Source organism: Loxodonta africana, chromosome 1 (assembly GCF_030014295.1).
Source record: "Loxodonta africana isolate mLoxAfr1 chromosome 1, mLoxAfr1.hap2, whole genome shotgun sequence".
NCBI classification, from domain to species: Eukaryota; Metazoa; Chordata; class Mammalia; order Proboscidea; family Elephantidae; genus Loxodonta; species Loxodonta africana.
In genome coordinates this window covers 12,501,267-12,524,685 of record NC_087342.1, presented here as the reverse complement: position 1 = coordinate 12,524,685, position 23,419 = coordinate 12,501,267, and the positions used below count along the sequence as shown (strand labels likewise).

The 23,419-nt window shown below is 45.9% G+C and overlaps 1 protein-coding gene across 1 annotated transcript in view; it reads left to right on the top strand.

Annotated features, from left to right (window-relative positions):
• ILDR1 (immunoglobulin like domain containing receptor 1) overlaps window positions 1-23,366 on the top strand; it is a 34,096-nt gene extending 10,730 nt beyond the window's left edge. Inside the window, exons 2-9 of the mRNA XM_064267659.1 lie at window positions 352-418; window positions 1,944-2,061; window positions 5,982-6,152; window positions 7,533-7,682; window positions 10,554-10,673; window positions 10,944-11,090; window positions 19,067-19,198; window positions 19,413-23,366. Of these exons, the coding sequence (XP_064123729.1) occupies window positions 352-418; window positions 1,944-2,061; window positions 5,982-6,152; window positions 7,533-7,682; window positions 10,554-10,673; window positions 10,944-11,090; window positions 19,067-19,198; window positions 19,413-20,287 (1,780 nt within the window). The 3' untranslated portion in view covers window positions 20,288-23,366. The remainder of the gene's footprint in view (window positions 1-351; window positions 419-1,943; window positions 2,062-5,981; window positions 6,153-7,532; window positions 7,683-10,553; window positions 10,674-10,943; window positions 11,091-19,066; window positions 19,199-19,412) is intronic.
• The last annotated feature ends 53 nt before the right edge of the window (window positions 23,367-23,419 follow it).

Below are 23,419 nucleotides of genomic sequence, written 5' to 3'. Positions count from 1 at the left end.
AGGCAAGTATTATCATCACCCCAGTTTGGCGTACGAAGAAACAATTGTAGTTTGGAAATCATTTGCCAGTTCTTTTAGCTGAGGTAAGGGGGCCAGAATCTGAACTCAGGAAGTCAGGCTCCAGAATTAAAGTTTTCAAGAGAAAGGGAAAGAGACACCTAGGAGATTAGATGTCAATGAGTTGGGGAAAAGGAAATGCTATGAGAGGAAAGTATGAGAGGAAAGAAGGCTGAGCAATAGAAAGAAAATTTAAGAATCTGGAAATGTGGCTGTTAGCTTAAAAGAGTAAAGATGCAACCAGGATGTGTATAATCAGGGGATTTATATTTTTGAACCTGCTCATGTTTTCAGCCCAGAACCTGCTGCCATTGGCTTCTTGAAAAGCTTGACCTGCTTAGTACTGCGCATACCCAGTAGAGTTAGTTTAAAAGAGAAGTTGACACTTGTTAGCTGCGTTTGTTCCTAGGACTGCTGTAACAAAAAGGACCACAAACTGGGTCGTTTAAACTGACAGAAAGCTATTGTCTCACAGTTCCGGAGGCTAGAAGTCTGAATGCAGGGTGCTGGCAGGGGCGTTCTTTGCGAAGGCTCTGTCTCTCCCTCTTCTGGTAGCCCCAGGCGGTCCTTGGCTTGTAGCTGCAGCATAGCTTCACGTCTCCCTCAATCACCACAAAATGGTTTTACCTCTATGTCTCTTCTCCTTTATGAGAACACCACTCATATTGGATTAGGACCACTCTGCTCCAGCATGACTTCATGTTAACTGATAACATCTTCAAAGACCCTATTTCCAAACAAGTTGGTGTTCACAGGTACCAAAACTGTTGAAAGGACTTCAACGTATCTTTTTTGGGGGGTGGGGGTGGGGGGACACAATTCAGTCGTAACATTATTGGGCACATAGGGGATTGGCCTATTCTCTCTAAACTTCTATGCCACGTGTATGAGCAGGGCTGATACCCACTCTAGGGAACTTTGTGAGGATTAAAGACAATGTAACCGCATCAGCTGGTACACAGTGGGTGCTGGAGGCCAGCAGCTGTGACTGAGAAGGGAGCAGAATTTGCTGGCTATTCAGTACCTCTTCTCCTGGGACCCTTTCCCACTCTCCCTGTGTGTGTGCGGCAGGGTGGGGAGCAGGAGGTGAAGTTCTGGGAACTCTGTAGGATGCTGTGAGGTTGGCAGACACCTGGGAGGCATGTGAGTGAGCTCAACATGGTCAGAAGGTTTGGAAACCTGGCACATTTCAAGGCTTGAAGTTTGTACAAGGGGTGAAACAGAGGTGAGGAGAAAAGGAATACCCAGGCAACCAAACCAGCGCCGACGTCAGTAAGGGTGAGTTGTGTCACGCCGGATATGGTTTGCCCATAATAAGCGCATTCATGTAAGGAGAGCTGACTGTGTATTTGATAAGGAAGGTGATCATCTTGTCCCTATTCCCTTCCTCAGGGTGTCAGATTCAGCAGTCTTCAAAGCTACCTCAACAGCTTCTGGCTCCAACCAAATTCCCCAGCAAACCCACTCGCCCCAAGTGCTCCACCTCTATACGAGTGATGTTGAACTAGAGCCCTTTTAATAAACTGCTAATTAGGTCAAATTACCATTCATCCAAATAAACAATATGCAGGTAATGAATCGTGGTGTCCAACTGCTGCCAGTGTATTTTAATTATTGCTCACACGGCATGGCCCCCAAGCTTTTGAATAGCAGACATCTTCCTTTATTTAAAGAGTAGCTGGGCAGAGTGACAAGAGCAGTGCTGAGGGGCAGAACCTTGACTCTGACCCCTTAGATAAGAGACAACCACAGACAAGTCACTTAATTCTTCCAGGTCTCAGATTTGCTGTATATGAAGTGGGCACAGCTTGTCTTCTCCCAGTGTGTAAGAGAAAATACTTGCCAGTGCAATGTGAACCGAAGATTTTGTTTAAACCACAAACCAGTGTTCTCCTCTCTATTCTGAACTGTATGTGTTGCTGAACAAAATAAGCCGGTGTGGACTGTGGTACTCCTTTCATTGTCAGAACCTCAACTGTAGCTGTTTCTGCCACTCGGTTAAAGGTATGGTGGGTGAAAGCTCCTTGGTTTCTTTCAGGTCAGTTCTGGGAAAAAAGGGATGGTGTAGGGTGGGGGCAAGAATACAAAAGCAGGTTACAAAATAAAGAGCCTGGGTGGTGCAAGAGGTTTGCGATGGACTGCTGACAGAAATGCAGAAGAAAGGCCTGGTGACCTGCTTTCCAAAAGATTACAGCCAAGAAAACCCTATAGAGCAGTTCTACTCTAACACGTTGGGTTGCCATGCGTCAGGGGCTGACTTGACGGTAGCTAACAACAGTAACAGTCTTGAGATACTGGTCACTGGCCCTTCCATTCTGATTTGCTGGAATCCTGCAGTTGGTAGACACAGCAGCTATTTGCCTCCCCCGCCAAACTACTCAACATTTAGTCTCAAAATGATACTCTTTTTCCAGATCAGTGCTGAATTTTAAAAAGTCACCCATCTTCCTAAAAACAACCACTCTCACCCTGTTACTCTTCTTCAGAAAAGTCTTCTGTGATTATTCGTCAACTAGAAATAGACACTGGAGTAGGATTTTTACTCTACCCCATTCCCTTGCCTCCCCCTCACCACTCTTGCCCTACCTTTCTTATCCCCTGTATCTCCCATGGAAACCCTGGTGGCGCAGTGGTTAAGAGCTACAGCTGCTAACCAAAAGGTTGGCGGTTCAAATCCACCAGGCACTCCTTGGAAACTCTATGGGGCAGTTCTACCCTGTCCTATAGGGTCACTGTGAGTTGGAATTGACTTGATGGCAATGGGATTGGTTTTTTTTTTTTTTCTCTCTCTTTTTTCTGTCTTCCGTAAAGCCAGTTAGGTTGGTTTCCTCCAGGATCCCCAAGGAACTGCTCCTTCTGACAAGGCTCATTGCCCGCTCCTTTCTTCCTCTTTGAAATAATTAGTTCCCCGCTCCCTTCACCCTTCTAATTTTAATCTGACCTGAGCTTTAGGATCTAGGTTAAATCTCTTCCTTCCATGAAGCCTTCCTCCCCACTCATCTCCCTCTACGCTTCTGCAAAGCCTCTCTCCAGCACAGCTGTCGCGGAAACTTCCTCATCACAGCCCTGGAGATGGTTGGGGTCATTTCTGGGGGCCAGAGCCTGACCTGAGCAGCACTTTGCTGTCTCTCCATGTGAGGTGAGAAAGGGGTGCAGGTGCCCATCACAGGCCTCAGAGAACTGTTGTGCTGGCTGTGACCAGAAGGTGAGGCAGGACCCAGAATCAAGCAGCTCTGGCCATCAAGACATCCCATCTGCTCTGTAAGAAGTAACTATAACTGTTTTGTTCATGGGAGGTAAAAACCAGCTACTGTCACGTTGACTTTGACTCTTGGCAACCTCATGTGTTAGAATAGAACTGTGCTCCACAGGGTTTTCAGTGACTAATGTTTTGGAAGTATGTCATCAGGCCATTCTTTTGAGGTCCCTCTCCAAAGAGGTGGACTCAAACTTCCAGCCTTTTGGTTAGCAGCTGAGTGGGTTAACCATGGCACCACCCATCAAAATGTAGCTGGCTCCACCTGAGAATTCTACTGAGGAGACCCCAGCCCGAAGCCCTTTCTCCTGGCCATTGTAATAAGGGAGTGAAGGGAAAGAGACTCACACACACACGGCAGCCACATGTTCCAGGCACCATGCCAAGCACTGTAAGTGAATTACCTCACTGAATTCTTGCAATGGCCTGCTGTGGCTAGTACTATTATCAAACCTATTCATAGCTGAAGAAAAAGAAGCTCAGAGAGATTAAGGAACTTGTCCAATGTCTGAGTAAGCAGTAAAGTTTGATTTGAACCCAGTTGTGTCTGACTCCAAAGCCTGTATTTTTATTTTTGTTTTTTCAATCTGTCCTTCTCAAAGTATGGTCCTCAGACCAGTATGGTCCTCAGACCAGTATATTCGCATCTACTGAAAATTTGCTAGAAATATTAGTTCTTGGGCCCTGCTCAAGCCTTACTGAATCAGAAACTCTGGTGACAGGGCTCAGCGATCTGAGTTTTTTTTTTTAATAAGCCCTCCTGGTGATTCTGATGCATGCTCAAGTTTGAGTACATGACACCTTCCCACTAGAAGACCCCCGAATAACTCAGTCTAGAAGCCGTACTAACACAGGGACATTCCAGGAAGATACTGGTTATGTGTGAACCCCTGACTATGCTGAAGTCCTTCCTGACATTTCTGTACCTTCTGGTTTCTCATCGAGGCAACCCTGGGGCTTTAAGTATGTCTGTAGGTTTGGAGGGTAGGGAGAGAGAATTTTTCAAAAGAAAAAGGGAAAACTCTGAATTCATATCTTTTTTATTTTATTTGCCCTGTGCCTACATTGACCATCTGTAGTCAGTTTCCACTGGTAAATATATTCTTGGTCATTCCTTCAATCGTTTATTCCACAAACATTTGTTGAGTGCCAAGCAGGTGACAGGCATGGTACAAGGTGCTGGTGTTTGAACAGTAGGTTAGAGACAAACCCAGTCAGCCTCAGAGTCTGCAGTAAACAGGCCATCACCAGAAATGTGACAAGTGTTGCTTGGGCATGGGACGAGACACTTTGGAAATACAGAGCTGAGGCCCCTCTCCCAGGCTTGCAGATTCAGGGAAGGCTTGTTGAGGGAGGTGAAATTTAAGCTGAGTATCTAAAGAATGAATACTAATTAACCCACTGAAGAGAGTTCTATCAGTCAGGGTTTTCCAGAGAAACAGAAAAACAGAATCAATAAACCAGATACAGTCAAGTTGATTCCACCTCAGAGATCCCATGTGTACCAGAGTAGAACTGTGCTCTGTAAGGTTTTCAATGGCTGAATTTTCAGAAGTAGATTGCTGAGCCTTTTTCTTCCAAGGCACCTTTGGTTGGACTCAAACCTCCAACTTTTTGGTTAAAAGCCAAGCGTGTTAACTGTTTACACGACCAAGTACAATAGAGACAGAAAGAGAGTTTAAGGAATTGGCTCACAAGATTGTGGAGGCTGACAAGTCTGAAGTTTGTGGGGCAGGCCCAAAGGCTGGAAACTCAGACAACAGTTGGTGGTGTAGTCTTGAGTCTGAAATCTGTAGGGCAGGCTGATCGGCTGGCAACACCGGCAGGAAATCTGTTAACAGTCTTGAAGCACATTTCCCTCTTCTCTTGAAAACCTCGGTTTTTGCTCTTAAGGCCTTCGACTGATTGGATGAGGATAATCTCCTTTACTTAGAGTCAACTTACCATAAATGTTAATCAATCAACAAAATACCTTTTCAACAAAATCTAGACTGGAGTTTGACCAAACAAATGTGACCAAGTTGACACATAAAATGAATCATCATAGGAGTGGAGCTGGTGGCCGGTGATATGGAACAATGTTCCAGGCTGAGAAATACACACGTGTGAAGACCCAGAGAAGAGAGAGAGACTAGCACAGAAAGGACTGAAATGAGATCAGATGGCTGAAACCCTGAGTGTGAGGTGAGGCATGAAGGAAAATGAGTCAGGAGAGAAAGGCGGAAGGCAGAGCTGCTGAGCCTCAGATCTGGTTATGAAGTTTGAATTTATCCTTAGGGAAATGGGAAACATTTTAAACAAAGAAGTGACATGAAAAAAGAAATGTATTAGAAAGATTGCTCCATACAAATATGGCCTATTTTAATATTTTTATAGTTGATGGATATTTTATCACTGTCAGTGGACTGTAAGCTCTTGGGAGTGGTCCTTAGCCATTTTTCTCCTACATATCCTCCAGGGTGACTAGGTGTAGTCCCCTCCCCACCCCTGCCAGGCCATATAGGAACTCAGGTCTGCCTGTTAGCATCCCCCACCCCAGCCAAAGTCAGGCAGGGGGGGCAGTATGTTTTGCTCATTTGCATTGCTTTTATTACCCCATGAACAGAAGCAGGCCACTCCTCGGAGACCTGATCTGATTTCAGCATTGTCTCCTGGCTCTTGGTTTCAGGGTGTCTGTCCTTGCTGGTGACGGTCCAGCACACAGAACGCTATGTCACCCTCTTTGCCTCGGTCGTCCTCAAATGTGACTACACCACCTCTGCCCAGCTCCGGGATGTGGTGGTGACATGGCGCTTCAAGTCCTTCTGCAAGGACCCCATCTTTGACTACTACTCTGCCTGTGAGTGTCCCCTTGCCCCTGCTCTCGCTGGGTCGCAGGCACCTCTGGAAAGTATTATACTTACTGCTTTAGGGATTGGAATTATGTAGGATCACAAATCCTAATAGTGAGAAGAAGCCATAGAGGTCCCTCATTTTATAGATAAACATGCTAAGCCCTGGGTGGTGAAATGATGTGTTTAAGGTCACACATTATTTTATTTATTTTTAAATGTGTGTCCCACCTTGTTCTAAAATGTTTTAAGACAGCTCAGACATTAAGTAAAAGGGAGAGTAATCCTGCCTCCTGGTCCATGCCTGGTTCCATGTCAGCACACTAAGATGGTGCAGCCAATCTACCACCCCCACCACCTTGGGATGCCAACAAGAACAGACTTCTATACTCTCCAGGATACATGGGACCTTAGGTGTCATTGGTGAAACCTCCCACCCAGGGCCAGCTTCCCTGTACAGACAGCCTTCCTGATGGGTGGTCATCCTCTTCTGACTAGACCCTTTCAGGGATGGAGCACTCACAGCCCCACAGGCAGCCCACTTGTTGTTGGACAACTCCCCTTTAGTTTAGCCAAGTCCTGCCTCTCAGTAATGACGGCCTCACTCATCTCAGTTCTGCATCTGGAGCCGAAGCTCTTCCCTGGCTGCCTCCTCTGCCCTCTCTCAAGGAAGAAGGAATCCAGATCCCTGCAGTCAACCTGAAGACAACCTTTGGAAATTTCAAGAGATGAAATAGACGCCCTGTTCTTAGGAAGGAACTGAGCTTCGTGAGATGAGGAAAAGGAGGGGGGAGGCACGTGCTTTACCTTTGTAGATCTGGGGCCAAGGTCTCACAGTATGGTTTGAGTAGAACCACAAAACTGACTGTCTTAGCCACCACTGAATCTGACGTGGCCCCCACAAGACCCCTCTTTAATTGAGGCGTTGTTTCTTGGGGGTTACTCTTCAAATGCCTGGGTTAATCAGCCATTGGCAGATTTAACAGCTTTCAAACCTTATATTTTAAGAGAAGATGGATGAACTCCATGGGAGCTGAGGCTGGGGTGACTCAGAAAATGAGGCAAAGGAAGTTGGGATGGGAGACAGGGGAGGGGGGTGACCCAGTATTTGGAGATGATGGGCTATGGGAGGGGTTTGAAATCTTCTCAAAGAGTGGTCTTTGGACCGATAGCATTGGCATCACCTGGGAGCTTATTAGAAGTGCAGAATCTCAGCTTCCACTCCAGACCAACAGATCAGAATCTGCAGGTTTAACAAGATTCCCCAGGTATTTGTAGGTTCAATAAAATTTGAGAAGCTTCACTGCTCCAGGCAAGAGTAAGGGCACCTTTCTTAGCGAGAACTTCCCGTTGCTGTGTGACGGCTGTGTCCCCTCTTCTCATCTCAGCATACCAGGCGGCTTTATCCTTGGGCCAGGACCCATCCAATGACTGCAACGACAGCCAGCGAGAGGTCCGCATCGTGGCCCAGCGGCGGGGGCAGAATGAGCCTGTGCTGGGGGTGGATTACCGCCAGCGAAAGATCACCATCCAGAACCGTGAGTGTGGGGGAGGCAGCAGGGGAACTGGAGGTGGGAGGGACATGCAGACACCAGGCCCAGCAGGCTGCGTCAGCTTGGGAATTTACCTTTTTTTTTCTGCTTGATGGTCTACTTGGTCACTGTCATTTTTTGAGGAAAGTGCCAGATTCATAGAATGTTCAGTGCCATCTGAAGTTACTCCCCCGGAAGTTGGTCTGTGGACCAGGGGATGTCCTGCATCTTTGGCTAAAGATCTGGGAGTGGGTGGTTTCCCACTGAGACTTGCTTCTCCGAGATTCAGGACTAAGATGTGGATCTGGCTTCTCTGATTCCTTCCCCGATTGCTCTCAGGGCCTGCTCAAACCACAGGCCCCTTGAGTTCCTCTCTGGTCACTGCTGTTGTCCATATCCAAGGAAATAGGAACTTTCAAGATGGCTACCTGGAGTCCACTTCTTTACTCTCCAGGTATACCTTCAAGGATTCAGGTTGATTCTACTTTCTCCAGAGCCAGGAGGATTAATTCTAATCTGTGCTCCAAGGCTTAAAGTCTTTTTAATTAAGCAGGTCTGTCTTCCAGATTCTGAAGGATGAAGCCCTCATTGGTGATAGTCCCTGCTCTTCTGTTTTTTTTTTTAATTTTTTCTCTAATTTTCGGGTGGACCATTCACTACCCTCCAATCCCAACAACCTTTGGACCAAACCTTGTCTCTTTCTTACTCCCACAGGAAAGCAGTATTCCTCCTTGGTTTTTATTTCTGCCTCTAGACTTCCCAAAGCTCTTGTTTTCTGATTCTTTAATTAATGCCTGTGTTTGCATCATTTGAGATGACCCTGTCCAATCAGCTCTTGGGTCATTTAAAATATTAACATATGATCATACCTCCATTACCCTGACATCCCTAAAATACTCTGTATCTCCAATAAAAATTGAGGCAGACTTAAAATACACGTTAATCTTTGAGGGGGAAATTTCCCTCAAAGCACTTTTGCCATTCTTCCAAGCCTGGGGAAGCTTGTGTCTGGGGAAAGAGGTGGGTCTGGAAAACTTTGGGTAGGAAAAGTATTGTAGGAATTGACGTAAAAAGAGAAGGAAACAGAAGTCAAAGTTTGTTCCAATATTGCGTGACCTTACATTTTTGTTTCATTTCCTTTTTGACAAACAAATAGTAAAGAATTGCAGATGTGACTCCTAACTGTGCAGGAGCAAGTCTTTAAGAACTTCAGGCTGTTTCCTAGGACTTACTGTATGATAGCAGGGCAGCCGTCACACTGAGACATGGAAGCTGTGGACAGGGTTTTAAGCCCTTTCAGGGTAGAGAAGGGTCTTGTTCCTCTTCAGGTCTCGCACAGTGCCTGACATAGCGCTGGACCCACAGAAGGTCTTTAATAAACGTTTGTTGAATTTGCTAAATTTGAACATATATGCTGTCATTCATTTATCTTAATGGGGTCGCACAGCACTTGGTGCCCAGGAGAACTGAAATTCTTTCCTTGGTTAACATTTTATTCTTACTTATTCAAGCTCATTTTATCTGTCCCTTCAAGATCCAGAGGTATCTTTTCATTTGCAGCTGGTAAGGGATCCAGGCTGTGGCATTTACCACCCAGTTTGGAGATGACACACCTAAATTTAACCCATAGGTCAAGAGCTGTATTTATTGAACTTTTGGTGGCTAGGAGCACCACCTTGAGGCAGGGAGATGTGGTTTTGAACATACCTCTGCTACGCATTGTCTGTATGTTATTAGAGAATAATATAGCTTTTTTGAATGTTGGTTTTTCATCTGTAAAGAAGGCTAATAATCATTTCCCCTGTATGTGTTAGGATTAAGTTTGGCTGCAAGTAAATAAAAGCCCAAAATATCAGTGGCTTAAACAATAAAGAAGTTTATTTCTTTGTCATGTATAAATTCAGGGATAGACAGGCCAGGACAAATGTGGTGGCTTTGTTCCAGTGGTCCTCAGAGACTCAGGCTCCTTCCAGGTTACCAAGAATGTCATCTTCTTCCTCATGGTCCAAGATGGCAACCATCACACTTGCTTTCCAGATAGCAGAATAGATGAAGAAGAAAGAGCTATGGTGTTCACAGACCAATTTTTAGAAAGTTCCTGGGTGCCATCATGTGGTCCTTACATCCCATTGGTTAGAACTGAGTCCCATGTCCACATCCACCTGTGAGACAGGATGGGAAATATTGACTTTACAGGTAGTCCCCCACTTATGACATATTCGAGTTACAACGAACCACACTTATGATCATCTGTTTTTGTTTTGGTAAATCTTATTGTTAATAATATATACTACATCATGTAGTCTGCTGATGTCACATATCTGTAAATTTATATGTAACATTTACAACCCCCAAGACAAATAAAGATCAGATTTATAAAGATACTGACAACGAAAGGTAATAATAATGAAAGCTAAAAAAAAATAAAATGAGGTATTCGACTTACATCAGAACCGATTTACAATGGAGTCATTGGAATGGAACCCCATCATAAGTTGAGGACTACTTGTATTCTGGTTGGTCATGTACGTGGCCAAAATTCTATGACCTTGGGAGAAGGGAAGAACAGACACTAGGAGACAACTAATAATGTCTACCTTACCCACTTAAAGAGTTGTGGTGAGAGTTAAATGAGGCAATATATCCAAAATTCTTACAGTGTGACTGGTAGGACTCAATGAATGGTCGGGTCTACCATCATTATGCTGTTAGAGAAATAGGAAGATCTCAAAGGAAGGAATCAAAACCATTCTCTGAGCTGTCAAGGGGCCCTTTTAGGATGTGGAAAGACAATGTTAGAGTCTTGAAGCTACCATGATTCAGAACCCATTGCCCTCTATTCTAACTGCTGGCCTGTTCTCCCTTCTTGCTGTGCAGGAGCAGATCTGGTGATTAATGAAGTGATGTGGTGGGACCACGGAGTGTATTATTGCACCATTGAGGCACCAGGGGACACGTCAGGTGACCCGGATAAGGAGGTGAAGCTCATCGTCCTGCGTAAGTGGTGTTGGAGTTTTCTATCCGGCCACCCACTACTATGACACTTTTACATAGAGGAAAAACAAAAGCAAGCAAATTGGGTTGTTGGTATGGAATTGCCAACCTCTGAAACTCTCTTATCAAAACCAAATTATTTCTTTTCCAGCATATTGCTCAACCTTAACCTGTAGGTCGAGAGTTGTATTTATTGAACCTCTGGAATGTTAGAACTGGAAGCACCTCCCTGGATATTTTAGTTCAACCCCTGCTCGGCTTCTCACCCCACAGACTGGCTGACGGTGATCTTCATCATTCTGGGAGCCCTCCTCCTCCTCCTGCTGATTGGAGTGTGCTGGTGCCAGTGCTGTCCTCAGTATTGCTGCTGCCACATCCGCTGCCCCTGCTGTCCTACCCGCTGCTGCTGCCCCGAGGAAGGTGCGAGGGGAGAGCCATGGGAGGAGGTAGTGCAGAGCCCCAAACAAACAAGCTTCACATGCCTAGGTCAAAATTCTGGGTCCTTCCAGGTTCTTCTCCATACTTTCTCCTGTGACTTTAGCCTCAGCCTTGAAAATGATGCTTGGGGAAGCTGTAGGGCCACATGGAAGGTGGCTGTCTGTCCACTTCCTAGGCTATCAGATGAGGCCCCTTTCAGTTCAGATACTTCTGCCTGCTGGTGGCATTTCCGTGGTGGTCCTGGTGTTTCTGTGCTCCAGTACTTGCTCCTGGCACTGACCTTGAGGTGGCTGGAAGGAATGATTTGAATGTAGCAGTGAGAGAGAAGACACCTCCTTAGAGATGTCTCAAAAAGAACAGATCAGAGAATGGTGGAAGAGCAGTGGTTCTCAGACTCAAATTCACAGCAAAACCACCTGGAGGGCTTGTTAAACTCAACTGCTGGCCCCACCAACAAGATTTCTGACTCAGTTGGTCTTGTTGGGGGGCAGGGGGCCTGAGGATTTGCATTTCTCCAAAGTTCCCAGGTGATGCTGATGCTGCTGGTCTGGGGGTCATGTTTTGAGAACTCCTGCTGGCACAGTGGTTAAGATCTCAGCTGCTAATCAAAAGATCAGCAGTTTGAATCCACCAGCCACTCTTTGGAAACTCTGTGGGGCAGTTCTACTCTCCCCTATAGGGTCACTATGAGTCAGAATTGGCACCATGGCAACGGGTTTGTTTTGGTGTTAGAGCAAGGGCAAAGGGAGCAGAAGATCTCACTTTTAATGTGACCTTTCTTTGAGCTGAAATTTGACCCCTTAAAACAGAATTGTGATGTGTCTTAGGAAAGTTGGCTACAGAATACAAAAGAGTAAAAAATTACTCTACAAAAATCTTAGTAAATAGATGAAGAAGTGGAATCAACTGCTCTAAAGGGAAGTAGTTTTGGTTTTCAGTTTTTAATAGCATTTCCTTTTCCTGATAATGCAAGTAAAGTACTACATTGTAGAAAATTCGAGAAATGCAGGAAAATATAAAGACAAATATGAGCTCCCAGAAATAACCACTCATCATTTTGGCCCATTTGAAAGGAAAATTTTTAAAGGAAAAATAAGAAATTATCTCTTAAGATAGAAGCAAAATCTACAATGTCAAGGACATTGGTCTGAGTTTGGTTTCAGACCTATGTTCTGAGGTTGCTGTCTTACAGGAAAAGGGAACTAACTTTTAATGGATGTCTACACACACACACACAAAAAAACAAACTCTATGTGTAGGCCCTTTACATATAGTTCCACAATGAATCCTCGTAACAACCCTAGAAGGCAGGTCATCCTTATTTAACAGAGAATGAGACTGAAGGTCAGAGAAGTTACATAGCTAGTAAGTAGTCACAACAGTGCAGTGTTGTAATCCAAGTTCATTTGACTTGTAAGTGAATGTTTCCAGTAACAGTGCCCTGTCATGACCTCTGTGTGTAGATCACTGAGGGATTGGCTGAGATACCAACGAACTCCTTAAAGAGAAGGAAAATAGCAGAGAACTCAATATCGGGCCATGGGGCTCCTCACCTTTGAGGGGCCTCAGAGAGAGGTGCCATGGAGAAGTCACTATTACTTAAGTAGTAATATGCAGAATGAAATGAGAGAAAACCCTCCCAAGATGCCAACTTAGAATCCCTAGGTCAGTGGGCCACTAAAAATAGGCAGGACTGGGGACAAAGCCAGCATGCATGATGAAGGCATCTACTGTCACAAAGCTGATAAACAGGTTCTGGGGAGAGTGGTTTCTCCTAAGTGGTTAGAATTTATTTAAAAGAACTGGTAAAACAAAGAAATACATGCCACAAATGAAGATCATGGGATCTGAGCAGATGAGATCACTTTCAAATCAAGTCACAAAGGGCAGATTGTCCCGAGAAGTTTGGTGACAAGAGATTGACAGAGGGAACAGGAGTTGTTAAGGAAAGCCCTTTTATGGGGGATTGTTTGATTTTTAAAATCAGAGACCCCTAAGCGTGTTTGCAGGCAAAGAACCAAGTCAACAGACAGTGAGTGAAGTGAGGCATTCAGAAGTGAGGTGATGCCAATGACTGACCTGACTGGGAACACAACAGAGAGTCCCAGACGGAGCAGGAGAAAAGTGGGGCGCAGAACTCAAATTCTGGTAAAAAGACCAGACTTAATGGTCTGACTGAGACTGGAGGAATCCCAGAATATGTGACCCCTGGACTCTCTGTTAACCCAGAACTAAAAACATTCCTGAAGCCAACTCTTCAGACAAAGATTAGACTGGATTATAAGACAAAATGACTATCGTGAAGAGTGTGTTTTCTAGTTCAAGTAGATACATGAGACTAAATGGGCAGCTCCTGTCCAGAGGCAAGATGAGAAGGCAGAAAGGGACAGGAGCTGGTTGAGTGGACATGGGAAATCTGGGGTGGAAAGGAGGAATGCGTTGTCTCATTATAGGGAGAGTAACTAGGGTCATGTAACAATGCGTGTATAAATTTTTGTATGAGAAACTAACTTAGCTGTAAACTTTCACTTAACGCACAATAAAAAAAAAAAAATGGAAAGGAAAAAGAAAAAAAAAAGAAGTGAGGTGATTACAGAAGAGTGGTGGAGCCAGCGGGAGTGATGTCAGGCCCACAGTGAAAGGACTGGCTTTGGAATGGAAAGGAGAATACTGCCTGACCTCTGCACAAAGAGGAAGTCATTAAAACGTGGAGGAAGATTAACACATAAGGGAGGAAGCCCGGGCAGCTCATGCCAGCCTGTCTCAATTTCAGCAAACCAGAATTCTAGACCCAGAAGGGAGCTTCGAGAGGGATGGTCAGTGGTTCTTGAAATTCTCTGGCTACAGCCCACCTCCCTAAAGCTGTTCCCACTTTCCAGTGAGAGTTAATGAAGGGCTAGCCTACCAGTTGCCGTTCCAGTCAAGTCTGGCTCATAGAGACCCCATGTGTGTCAGAATAGAGCTTTGCTCCATAGGGTTTTCAATGCTGATTTTGTGGATTGCCAGGCCTTTCTTCTGAGGTACCCTCTGGATGGCTAAACTTCCAACCTTTCGATTAGCAGCCACGCACGTTAACCATTTGCACCCCCGGGAACTAAAGGACTACAGAGAGGGAAAAATGACACCAAATTTTAGTAACTCTTGAGAATTCGCTTAGTAAACAAGCCACAATGGAACTTAGAAATGAAAGTTTTTAAATTGTACCTTGTTTTTTCCATGAGAACTGAAGAAACAACTTTCATCCCTAGATCATTACTGGTCTTCCTCCCCAGAGAATCCGCTGGACTCACCCTGCGGTGGGCCACAGGCTACACTGAAAAACTCTGATCTACTCCAGCCCCCCCCCCCCTCAGAACTGAGGGAAGCGAGGCCCAGAGAGACTTTTGCACAATTACACAGCTTGTTAGTGGTGGGACCTGACTAGACCCAGGTCTGTCGACTCCATGTCACCGGCTAGTTCTTCTTCAACAAAGGTGTTGTCATCAGCTGAAATTTTATGGGGAGAATAGACCTGAGAAGTGTGAAAAGCTTAAACTGCTGTTGTAGAGGAGGGAAGGTGAGGTCAATAGAAGATCAGTCAAGGATGGCCCTATTGGGAGGATGGTTATTTGAGACGGGTGGCCTGAATGTTCAGTCAGCTCTGGCAGCCTAGGGCCAGGAGTGGAGGAAGCCTGTGCTGGTGGTTCCCTAAGGCTGAGAAATGGCAAGAGTTCAAAGGAGCATGGAATTCTAGAATGCTCCTGAAGATATCACTGAAATGGCTGGTCTGTAAAGTTAGATGGGACTGATAGTATGAGGAAAAGGGGCAGGGCTGAGTGATCAGGGGTCAAAAAGAGTACAAAAGACAAGCTGTGTAAGAGTGGAAGTGAATGGTAAAATCAGTTATGGGCAACCGCAGTTGGAGATCTTCAAAAGGAACTAGCTTTGCGTGGTGACTGGCACAGGTGATGCTGGCTACCGGGGAGAGGTGCAGGTCTCCGAGGAGTGTGAGAAGAGGTGTTGAGGTCATTTTTATCACAAAGGGGAGGTCTTATATAACATGCCCTTAGCCCTGGTTTCCCTCAGAAATGAAGAAGAGTCTGCCTTTGGTGGTTTAGTCTCAAATCTGTGCTTTTGTCTCCTTTCATGGGGACTTAATAGCAAAAGAAGTGATTTATTACAGTGGCAAGAACCGTTATCTCTTGAGTGTCACATATTAGGCATTTCATGTGTTTTATCTCATTTAACCTCAACAGACTAGTGAAATAGGTATTGTTATCCCCAGCTCACAGATGAGAGGATTGGGGTCAGAGACTGAAAACTCACTCAGGGTCACGCAGCTAGTACATGCTGGGATTCAAGTTGAAGTCCATCTGACCCTCAAAGCTTGTATTTAAGAGACCTACGTCCCAGGACCTATTTCTGAAAGTGTTGTTGAGAGCCCTCAACAGTCAACTACCAGATGACTTCCTGCATTAGAAATAGGGAGCTTCTTAAAAACACAGACTTCTCACCCAGCATTAGACCTACTAAAAGACAAACTTTGGGAGTGGGACCCTGGAATCTGTATTTTTAACAAGCTCATTAAAGGTGACTAAGGCAGACTTTGGAGCTTTGGTGGCACAGTGGTCAAGAGCTTGGCTGCTAACCAAAAGTCCAGCAGTTCGAATCTAGCAGCTGCTCCTTGGAAGCCCTATGGGGCAATTCTACTCTGGCCTATAGGGTCACTATGAGTCGGAATCGACTCCATGGCAATGCGTTTGGTTTTGTTTTGTTAAGGCAGACTTTATTCCGTTGAGGTTCAAAGACGACTTATTGGAAGTCTTTTGAAGCTTTGTTACTTTCTGTCTGTGTTTCTTTTTTTATTACTTGTCTGATTCCCCATTAGATAAGCAACGGAAGCCCTTAGATAGTCCAGACTTCTCCTTGGGGCTGTTTCAGGGACAGGAGGGCAAGGGAGAAGCCTGGAGACTCTATTTCCATTTGGCTCCCATCTGTGCTAGTGCATCAAGGAAGGGAGAGACCATGGGGAGAATGTTGTAGCCAAGAAGGGAGCATGGGGGGAAAGGCAGGGAATGACAGGAAAGCTAGTGCAGGACCTGGAAGGGTATTTAGGGAGTTATCGCTGTCTACTTTTACTGGGGAGCATGGGGTAAGCCCACCTTTCCCTTTCCCTTTCCCTTTCTCCTCTACTGAATTGGGGGAGTAGGAGAAGGAAGTGACCAAAAGGGCAAATGGTACCTTTTAGAGGACACCAGGATTTAATTTAAAAGGGGGGAGGTAGAGAATAGGGTTGTCCCAGTGGAAACAGGTGACCCCAGGCATGGAAGGCAGGGACTAGACTGGAAAGATAAGCAGCTGAGTTGAAGAGAAATGAACTGAGGAGGTCCCCTTGGGGAGAGTTATTTGCTTCCTCACAGAAATAAAGGAGTCAGGGACTTGGCATGGTAGGAAAAGCACAGGCTTGGTGTCAGACAGTTGCGTGTTCGCGCCCTGGCTCTGCCAGTCACCATCTGGGAGACCTTGGGCTGGGAAGGTTACCTCTCAGCCCCAACTTCATCTGACTCCCACATTAAGAGATGTCTCTGAGGATTAGTTAAACCCATTGCTGTTGGGTCAGTGTTGGCTCACAGAGACCGTATAGCTCGTAGTGACCCTACAGTTCATAGTGACACTATAGGATAGAACAGAACTGCCCCTTAGGGTTTCCAAGGTTGTAAATCTTTATGGAAGCAGACTGCCACATCTTTCTCCTGCAGAGCAGAGCGGCTGGTGGGTTCAAACCACCAACCTTTAGGTTAGCAGCTGAGCGCTTAACCACTGTGCCACCAGGGCTCCTGAGAATTAGTTAGCATATGTAAAATGACCAGCACATATTAAACAGAGCATTATTGTTGGGGGCCGGTAGAGGGAGCAAGCAGGAAGGCATCTGTTAGCAGGGAGAAGAAGAAAGTGCTGAGCACAGGGACTTGTCTTCAGGGAGTCTGGAGGGCTGTGTGTTGGCATGCAGGTGTGACAGGTGTGTGAAGTTTTGTAAGTTAGCACCTGATTTCCTCGGGGATGAGCTGTGACTTTCTCTGGGGCACAGGGCAGCAGCTCCAGTCGTTTCTGGTGTCTACTGCAACCACTTCCTGTTGTGCTGGAAGCCTGTTTCACGCTTGGAGCCTCTGGGAAGCCCTCCAGTTGCCCCTTTGCTGCTGCCTTAGCAAAACCCCCATCCTGTGTAGCTGGGTCCAGAATGCCTGCCTTCCACCCTCTCCCACTGTGCCAGGAGGGAACCTCAGGCCCAGCTCTGCTGCTTCAGGAAATGGACTGGATAGCACCTAACAACAACAACAAGGGCTTGGGGAAGCCCTGGTGGCACAGTGGTTAAGAGCTTGGCTGCTAACCAGAAGGTTGGCAGTTTGAATCCACCAGCCGCTCCTTGGAAACCCTATGGGGAAGTTCTACTCTGTCGTATAGGGTTGCTATGAGTCAAAATCTACTCCACGGCAATGAGTTTGGGTGTTTTTTTTTTTTTTTTTTTGGTTAAGGTCTTGGGGAAGTAGCCCGGTGGTGGAATGGTTAAGTGCTAGGCTGCTAACCAAAAGGTTGATTCAAACCCAGTAGCTGCTCTGCAGGAGAAAGATGTGGCTTCTGTAAAGATTAAAAAAAAAGCCTTGGAAACCCTATGGGGCAGTTCAGCTCTATCCTGTAAGGTCACCATGAGTGGAATTGCCTAGACTTTTAAGGGACTGGAGGGGGAGGACCAAGGAGGTGAGAGTGCCAGGTTGTGGGCCGCCCGTTTTCTCAGCCTGAGGCAGCAGTTTCCTGCATTTCCATGCACGAGTACATTTCTTACATGCATGGATAGGCAGAGACCTTGGGGAGACACGTGGCACTCAGTCAAAATGACCTTGAAATAGAAATTCATGAACAGAAACAACTAAATGCTTTTGTTTTTAATTTGCACTTACTTTTACTGAGTGGGTTGTATACTTCAGGCCAGCTGTCTTTAAGGGGCTGGAGTGACATTGCTGTTGATACCTCATGAAATGGTATTTCCCCTCCCCCTTCCCACTCACCACTTGAGAGATTCCTGCTGCTTAGGGAAAACCCCAACACCGAATAAAGTGAGGAGAGGAGTTTAAAGAATTCGCTGGAATCCGCTTCAGCTTTTTGCGTTCCCTCTCACCTTCTTCGCATAGGTTTTCTCCCACCCCGGGCTGGGGTACAAGCTAGAAACACACCCTTCAGTCCTCCCTTTACCAGCAGTTCTGCCCACTGACCTTCAACTTCCACATTCTTCCCTTTTTTTCTGCCACTCTGAGCAAGCATCCCCGAGCATCTCTGGCAAGCCCCCCAAAAGCCCCCAACCCCTGACTCACAGCCTTCTCTAAACGCTTTGCATCTGTACTTTCTATTTCTGGCCTGTGACTGAGGGCCTTGTCGGCCTGTGGGGGAGATTTCATTGCTGGTATCCATGTAGCTACCTGTACATTTTAGGTGACCTCGGAGACAGGTAGAATGGTGAAATGTTTTGAGGCTAGGGAACCGACTGGACAGCACCTAACAACAACATCAAATTTGAATAATACACCTTCTTGGGGTGCAGGAGTTGCAGTTTTACCTAGGGAAGTTATTCCAAGCTCCTTTCCAAAAGGGCAGTTGATTTACTACTCCCTTAACTTTTAACCCTATGCTGTGGGTCATACAAATGGTTCACGTGTTTCACTGCTAACCAAAAAGGTGGAAGTTTGAATTCACCCAGAGCCACCTTAGAAGAAAGGCCTGACAATCTATTGTAAAAAAAACTCAGCCTTTGAAAACCCTGTGGAGCACAGTTCTACTCTGACACACATGGGGTTTAAGATAGGTCATAATGGACTCGGAGGAGAGAAGCTGGTCACTTGGCAAGGTTGCTAGGTGGAGAGAAGTGAAGTGGGAGGTGTCGAGCTTGCCCTGGCTGAGGGTCTGCATTTCTCCTTCTTCCCCTGCAGCCCTGGCCCGCCACCACTACATGAAGCAGGCTCAGGCCTTAGTCCCTCAGATGATGGAAAAACCCCTGTACTGGGGGGCGGACAGGAGCTCCCAGGTTTCATCTTACCCAATGAACCCGCTGCTGCAGCGAGGTAAACCTTGCCAGAAAATTGAGGTGGGGAGGGCAGAGGGCAAGGGTAGGAACATGGGCTGATCGGGACCTCCCTGGCCAACATGATGGGTATTTTTGTGACTGATGGGAGGGGTGGGTTCAAGCTAACTAACGTGACCTTTTAGTGCCCTGATTGCCAGGAGCGCTGTTTTGGGCCAGCAGCTCTACATGTTCTTATCTTTGTTTCCATTCAGATTTGTCTCTGCGGTCCAGCATCCCACAGATGCCAATGACCCAGATGGCTGCTCATCCCCCCATTGCCAACGGTGTCCTAGAGTATTTGGAGAAGGAGCTGCGGAACCTCAACCTGGCTCAGCCTCTGCCACCTGACCTCAAAGCCAGATCTGGTCATCCCTGCAGCATGCTGTCCTCGCTGGGCTCTGAGATCGTGGAACGCAGAATCATCCACCTGCCCCCACTGGTCAGGGATCTGCCATCCTCACGGAGGACCAGCGACTCCCTGCGCCAGGAGTGGCTCACCCAGATTCCCTCTGGACCCTGGGATCTGAGGGAGGGGAGAAGGCAGCACTACTACTCTGATTTCCACCAGGAGCCCCAGGACCATTGGCCAAAGCCCTGGGCACTGGAGCAAAGGGAGCTGGACCATTCGAGGAGTGGGAGGCACCGTGGCTCCAGGCTGAACGGCTCACCCAGGCCCTGGTCAGACAGGGACAGCCTCAGTGATGGCCCCTTGTCCAGCGAGGCCTGTTGGCGGTCCAGCCGCCCCCCTCCCAGGAGCCACTGTCCCGAGAGGCCCCACAGGCCCAGCCCCCGAGAGAGTGCCCAGAGGCACAGGAGACGCAGGCACCGCAGCTACTCCCCTCCACTGCCCTTGCGCCTCAGTTCTTGGAGCTCTGAGGAGGAGAAGGAGAGGCAGCCCCGGAGCTCGGGAACCCGCCACCGCTCACACTCCCCAGACTGGCCTGAGGAGAAGCCACCCAGCTATCGCTCACTGGATGTCATTCCAGGCAAGAATGGCAGGAAAAAAGGGAGTGTGGAGAGGCGCTCGGTGAGCCTGGGGCATCCTGCTGAGGGGCGGGCATGGGCAGAAAGGACCTTCCGTGGCTGACACGGGCCTCCTTATGTGCCACCACCGAGGGTGCCTCCTTTCTGTTTTGCACAAACTGCCTGGTGGGCTTGGTGAGACACCACTTGTTAGAACTAGTGAGTACAGGGTGCTAGTGCAGAGTACAGGGACGGGCTTGATGCTTAAAGGGCCTCATCCTCACTTTCACTTCACAGTCCTGTGAGGCAGGCCAAGCAGGTCTCCTTGTCACAGATGAGGATACGAGGCTCAGAAAGACTGAGCAGCTGGTGAGTAGTGGAGCCAGGGGTTGAACACAGGCCTTTATGGCTAAGGCTTGAAATGATGGTGTGTCTTTAACGTTGCCACTTCTCAAAGTTGTGCTGCCATTGCTCAAAAACATTCATGAACTGCCTTTAGAGCCAACTTACAAGCTACCCACGAAAACCTATTGCTCTATTTGACTAAAATCCTATTCTCTTTGCCTCTCTGAGGTAGTCAGAGGGACATGTAGCAGGCTCTGAGGGAAGTTCCCAGAGTAGAAGAGTATTATAGGAACAAGACGTTTCATCTCTCACGGGCTTGCAAGAATACAACTCTCATTTGGAAGTACAAGCTCTGCTGTGGTTTGTTTAAAAACCAATCACATGAATGGTGTACGCAAAGGAGCAGGCACCTCAGGAGTGACACTGCCGTTCTGCAGGGGCAGAGTCTTGGTGAGAAGTGACCTGTGGAGGAAAGTAGTGAAGGCCAGCAAGTATTTCTGAAACAATGGATAACAATTGTGTCTTCTTCTCACAGATGTCCCATGAGAGAGGCAAAGACCAGTAATATGAAAACAGCCAGCCCTTGCTAAGTGGTTCTGAGCTACGGTCTTCTGACCTTATTTAATCCTCACAACAACAACCCTGTGAGGTTTATACTGTTAGCCTCATTTTACAGATAATACTATTTCTTCCATGTTACCAGTAAGAAAATTGCTGCCTGAAAGACAACACAGAACCAGGACAACGACTATTTACTCATATTAGTGACTAAACATGGTTTAGTCAGTTATCTTCATTTTAACAACAACAAAAAAATGTGACTTAAAAGTTAGTTTTTGGCCTAAAACCCAAATCCTATTTCAGTTATTTTCCTCTCTGTCAGTTAAATTATGGGGCTCCTTGTGAGAGAAGGTTAAGAGGGAGGGAGAAAGAGGGTAATTTTTTCATACCAATTATATTCTGATCACTGGGGTAAGCCCTTTCCAACCCTTATTTTATTTAGTCCTCACAACAACCCTGTGAGGCTCAGAGATGTTAAGTAACATGCCTAAAATCACAGCCAATAGGGAGTAAATCTAGAATTTGGACATAGATAGCCCTTTTAACTCTGTGCCCTTTTCAGTAACTCATAGAGAGAGAAGACTTTTATTTATTTCTGATTTTCTGGAAATATTACAGATTTCTTTATCATCAAGGAGTCACACCAATAATTTTACAAAAAAAAAAAAAAACCCCACAAAATTTATTGTAAAGTTGCTCCTGAGAGGCAAAGATTTTGTTCGAGATAATTTTAAAAGCCCTTATTGTGTTAGGTCTCTCAGTGATCTCTCTCAAAGAGTTATCACTTCTTCACATTCCACTTTCCACTCAGTTTCTGACAGTGCCTGAGGCCCTAGGCCAAAGCTTGATTTGGCAGGTTTGTTGATTCGAAAGACAGAGTTTTTAGATTTTTTTTAATTGTACTTTAGATGAAGGTTTACAGAACAAATTAGTTTCTCATTAAACAGTTAGTACATATTGTTTTATGACATTGGTTAACAACCCCATGACCTGTCCACATTCTCCCTTCTCAGCCTTGGGTTCCCTATTACCAGCTTTCCTGTCCCCTCCTTACTTCTAGTCCTTGCCCCAGGGCTGGTGTGCCCCTTTAGTCCCATTTTGTTTTATGGGCCTGTCTAATCTTTGGCTGAAGTGTGAACCTCAGGAGTGACCTCATCACTGAGCCAAAAGGTTAGGGTGGGAAGGGGACACTGTCAGGAATTCTCCAGTCTCTGTCAGGCCAGCAAGTCTGGTCCAAAAGACACTTTTTTTCCTTTTGTTTGTAACTTGGTATCTGACTGCCCTCTTTCCTCCTATCCTGGGTGGGGCTGAATGCTTTGCATATTTGTTACATTCTTGGCCTCTGAAGTTCTTCAGGCTTGCAGGTAACCTTAAAACTTATAATACCATTGGGCCAGTGGATGGTGACCTTTGATTGCATATAACTTGAAGGTTCTGTTTAATCCTTAAGTTGATAAAATGCAGCATGGTTCTTAAATCAAGCTTTCAGCAATTACAGTTTCACCAAAATTTTTATAGAATATTTATTAAAAATACTAAATGTTCAGAGTAACTTCAAACAAAAAAACACTTGATTCGCATGGTACTTTCTCTTCAAGAGTAATGTTTAACAAGGGGTACAAACAAACAAGGACTTTTTCATGCTGATGATCTCATAGAAACCCAGAACAGGTGAGAACCATTCTCTGCACCCAGGAGAAAATGGAAGTTATGTTGAGGGATCACCCACCCGATTCCAGAACAGAGATCTTCTTACTTCACATCTGGTGGCCTTCTCACTCTACCAAAGCTACAATCACAGAAATACAAGAAGCAATAACTTTACATTTTTAACTCCAGTGCTTAGAGACTGAATGACCTCTGCATTCCTGCCCTCCTTTGACAAATTATGTTTCTTTCCAATCTGGCCCTAGCTCCCCAAGGCATTTCTGGTTTGTTCCAAACTTGGCCTAAGCACACCTGTTCTGACTGCATTCTTTTTTCCCCAAGCTAAACTCGAGTTTTCTATAGAGTCCCAGGTGTTTTTGTGGTTGTTTGTTTTTGTTTCCTCTTTCTTTAACTCTTTGATTTAATTAAAAAAAAAATTATATCACAATTTTTGCTCTGCTTTCAATAAAATGTCTAGTCCTTGATCATGTCTAGATGTTCCTTTAGCAAGCCCTGGACAGGTACTTTTTGCCACATTTTGTTGCCTTCTTTCATATCATAAAGCATTCATCCATAATATCTTGATTACTTAGTCCATGAAACTCACTTTGCTGGTAAATTGGAAACACATAGATTTTTTTTATAGGAACATGAATGTACATACATAGCAGATGCACCACAGCTGTAAATAGTCAACAAATAG